The sequence below is a fragment of the Pteropus vampyrus genome, unplaced genomic scaffold (genome assembly GCF_000151845.1).
Source record: "Pteropus vampyrus isolate Shadow unplaced genomic scaffold, Pvam_2.0 Scaffold7, whole genome shotgun sequence".
Lineage (NCBI taxonomy): Eukaryota > Metazoa > Chordata > Mammalia > Chiroptera > Pteropodidae > Pteropus > Pteropus vampyrus.
This window is the reverse complement of record NW_011888788.1, coordinates 3,075,749-3,079,783: the sequence shown is the minus strand read 5'-3', so window position 1 is coordinate 3,079,783 and position 4,035 is coordinate 3,075,749. Positions and strand designations below refer to the sequence as shown.

General features: G+C 33.2%; 1 protein-coding gene across 1 annotated transcript in view; it reads right to left on the bottom strand.

The window, feature by feature from the left end:
- Nucleotides 1–2,498: 2,498 nt before the first annotated feature.
- MCM8 (minichromosome maintenance 8 homologous recombination repair factor) overlaps nt 2,499–4,035 on the bottom strand; it is a 35,883-nt gene continuing 34,346 nt past the window's right edge. The window contains exon 20 of the mRNA XM_011371129.2: nt 2,499–2,812. Within this exon, the coding sequence (XP_011369431.1) occupies nt 2,720–2,812 (93 nt within the window). The 3' untranslated portion in view covers nt 2,499–2,719. The remainder of the gene's footprint in view (nt 2,813–4,035) is intronic.

Sequence of the window (4,035 nt, the reverse complement as noted above, 5' to 3'; positions counted from 1 at the left end):
AAATTATTTTTTTACCTGCTTTTGACATCAAGCCAGTTTCTACTGTTTACAACCAAGAGTCTGCAAACCGCAGCTCATGGGCCAAATATGACCCACTACCTATAATTGTTTTTTTTCTTTTTAATTAAGAATATTAAGAATTCTTCACATGTGAAAATTTCATGAAATTCAAAATTCAGTGTCCAGTAATAAGGTTTTACTGGAACACAGCCACACTTATTTATGTATTCTATGGTTGCTACAATGTTAGAGTTACGTATGAGAGGCCAAATGGCCCAGAAAGCCTAAAATCTTTCATATCTGGCCCTTTACAGAAAAAGTTGGACTTCCTGTTTGCAACTAAGAAACTTGACTAACATCTGGGTATGAAATTCTTTAAAAATTTTGTAGGCATTGCTCCTTTAGTCAAGAATATTGCTTTGGAGGAATCTGAAGACAGATTTTTTTTCTCCTTCCGAGTGGCTTGTGTGACTGCTCATTTAACACCTCTTTTACATCTTGTACTCCAGCAAGGTCCAGAAAAGCTGCCGCCGCCAATCTGTATGCCATATTCACAATATTGCAAATATGCGATTTTACTTTTTGCTCCAAACAATGTGCAAAGTATGCTTTGAGAAATACACTTCGTTGATTCCTTCTAAAATCTTTAGTCACAAGCATCATCTCTGCTTTCTCCTTTATGAAACTACCTGGTTCATCTTGATAGCTTTTGGCAGCTCTTCCTAGTGTGTTGGGGTTTAGGGTTTTGTTTCTTAGTTCACAGGAGATGGACTATATATTTGTTTCCTTATTGCTTTTGATCAGCTTCCCAAGAGAGAAGGGGGTGAATGCCTCTATCGCATTACCAGAAACTCTTGTTTTTTTCTCTACCACTCTGTGTCCTCATTTGTATTAAATGAGCAGTCACACGGATAAGCCACTTTGAAGGAGAAAAAAAATCTGTCCTCAAATTCCTCCAAAGCAATATTCTTGACTAAAACAAGGAGCAATGCCTACAAAATTTTTAAAGAAAGAATTTTATACCCAGATATTAGTAAGGTTTCTTAGTCGCAAATCACCAATTTTATGTGTATCTACTTCATAAAGGATATGTGGTCAAAACTCATCCTACCTGCTAGGGCAGTGAGTAAAGCGAAGTCTTTGTCTTTACATACCTGGACAAGAGATAGTGGTTTGGGCCAGAACAGTGGAACTGGAAGTAATAAAAATTGATCAGATTCCAAATATTTTGAAGATAGTGCTAAAAGGATTTGTTTTGATGGACTGATAAAGGAATAAGAGAAAGAAAGGGTAAAGATAACGCCAACATTTTTGGTGTGAGAAACCAGCATGATAGAGTTATTAAACGCTAAAATTTCATAATACCATGGGAAAAAAGGAGATCCAAATAGCTTCTTAAGAGTAAAAAAAGATCACATACCAAGACTAAACATCAAAATGGCTTTGGATTTCTAAACAGCAGCATTGAAAACTAAAAACAATAGAGCAAAATCTAAAATTCTGAAGGAAAGTGATTTTCAAACTAAAATTCTATGTCCAAACTATCAATCCAGGAGTGAGAGTGGAAGTTGCCTTATGAACTCTTTCTCAGGAAGCTACTTAGAAGATGGGTTCCGCCAAGAGTAAACCAAGAAAGAAGACATAGGAGCCAGGAAACGGGAGAGAAAATGAAAAGTCCCAAGATGACAGCTGCGTAGTTTTGACTGGAAAAGACCAGAGAATTCTGAGAGAGGTTTCCAAGAAGTTAAAGTGGACTATTTGATTTGTTTGTATGTTCTGAGAGGAGACTTAGATTTACGGTTGGAGTCTTGGGGTCAAATTAGTGGTAAATACATAGAAAATGAAGTAGCTGGAAAAAAATTTAATTCTAAAGAAAATAACAAGTTGTACAAGAAAGGAAATAATATTCAACCCATAATAATGTAAAAGCTAAATATAGATTTAACTAAAAATTGTGATTTATAACTAAATTGGAAAGAAATGGGAAATGTGTAGATATGTATGTAAAAGGGTTTAAGAGAACAGCAGTAGTACCTTTAGTAAGAAGTTAATAATTTTTAAAATTGAAAAATTAAGAATTAGCAGTGCTAGCATGTCCTTTAGAAAAAATGGAGGTAAACAGGAAAACTGTTGAAATTAAGCAGTAAATTAGGGAATATAGAAGTGTGGAAGTATAGATCTTAATATAAGCCTTGCACAGCTATTTATTTAAAATAGGTACATGTCTACCTTTAATAATAAAAAACAATACATCTTAAAAAATTTCAGTAGCTACAATGTTCAGGTAAATATGTCAATATAAAATATTACTAAATGTTTTTGGAATGGAAAGTTGGTTTCAATTTATTTCTGAAACATCTAAATTCATTTTTTTTTTTTGATGTGAGAACTGTTTAAACATTAAAATGTAACTTTGTGAATGCTTCCTCAGATGGACATTTGGTATGCAAAACTATGAAATATAAGAAGACAGGTCAAAAACAAAACTGTAAGTAATAATGTCATTCAGATAAACAGATATAAACAGTTTATTTTTAACCTTTAGAAGTAAAAATTAACAAATGACTATTACTTTTTATATTAGTTCGATACTCTTTTCCTATTACATTATTTTTGGGATGTCATTTTTCAGAAAACAGTATTTTTTCTGCACAGTCTTAATTCTTGAGATGGCTTTAAACTGCCAATAAACCTAGGAGGTCCCAGCTTGGTAGTCCTTTTACACAGTTTGAAGCTGGTAAACCTTTGGGCCTTTTTTCAAAAGGTAACCTTGCTCGTTTAGTGATGCAATAAAATTTTCAAAATCAGCAACCTGGAAGAAAACATCAAAAGAGTTAGCCCACTAATTAATGTAAAAAACTATGATGTTAAAAATTAATCTCTCAAACAGTAACACACAATTGTAAAGACAAAAAATGTTTTTTAAAAAGCTCTGCACAGCTAATTTCATAGCTTAAAAAACAAGCTTATATTTTTAAATACTCCAAAAATGCCTATTTCATTCTCTTAATCTAAATCTTTTGATATTTAAAAGTTCTATTATACATTATTAAAGACCTGCTGGCATTATTATAAAAATATTTATTATGTATTTGGTTTATCATACCTGAATGTTTAGCTCTTTGGCAATCTGCCGAAGTTGATGAAATTGAAATAAATTATTGTAAGTTCTTTCAGCAATGTTGTTGAGAGCAGAAATAAATCTTTTTGCTGTTGACCTGTTGCTCATTCCAGAACCGTGTTGGGATCGCTCAAAATCTAGGTTCCCAAATTCATCAGAGTAAGTTCCAAGCATACTTAATAGGAGGGGAAGAAAAATAAAGTTACCCAATGTGGCGTGCCTGTAGAAATTTTTATTCCAGGCCTCCAGATTATAAGAAAAATGTGGAAGTAGTCATGAGGCCTCACATAGCAAAGACAGTATTTATTGAAATTCACTATGGGATGGACTGGGGATAAAAATATTTTGGATACAGTTATCACTCTTAAGAAACTTCTAAATTTGAAAACAAATGCATAAAAATAGAAAGTGGAGAGACTGTAACATAAATACCTGGAACATTTTTTTTGATCCATGAAAAAGAGAAATTCTAAACATACTAAATTTAGACTTTACTGGGTAAAGATGTGTTCCCAGCTCCCGGTGTGGCATCTGGCAAATAAAAAGTGCTTACAATATTCTGAGAATGAACTAGAAGGGTTCCGCTGACTTGCAGTAATGACTGTTAGATATTAAAAGATACACCTATTACCTCCAGTTCTCTGCTGCTTCCTCTTATTTTTACAGTATCATTAAAGAAAGAAATGCACACTTGACAATAAATTTTAGCCAGAAATCTGAAAACACTAGTTAGATACAATTAGCTATCCTCTCTAATGCAGCCCTGTTGCTGATTCCTTACCTGAACTCTCTGCCTATATTGAGACAGATATAATCTCACAGCCAGGCTCATAGGCAAAGATGTTATTTAATCAGAAATTAATCAAATATAAATTGGTCACTTAAGTAGTGGGCTTACAGTGGTGAACAAAACA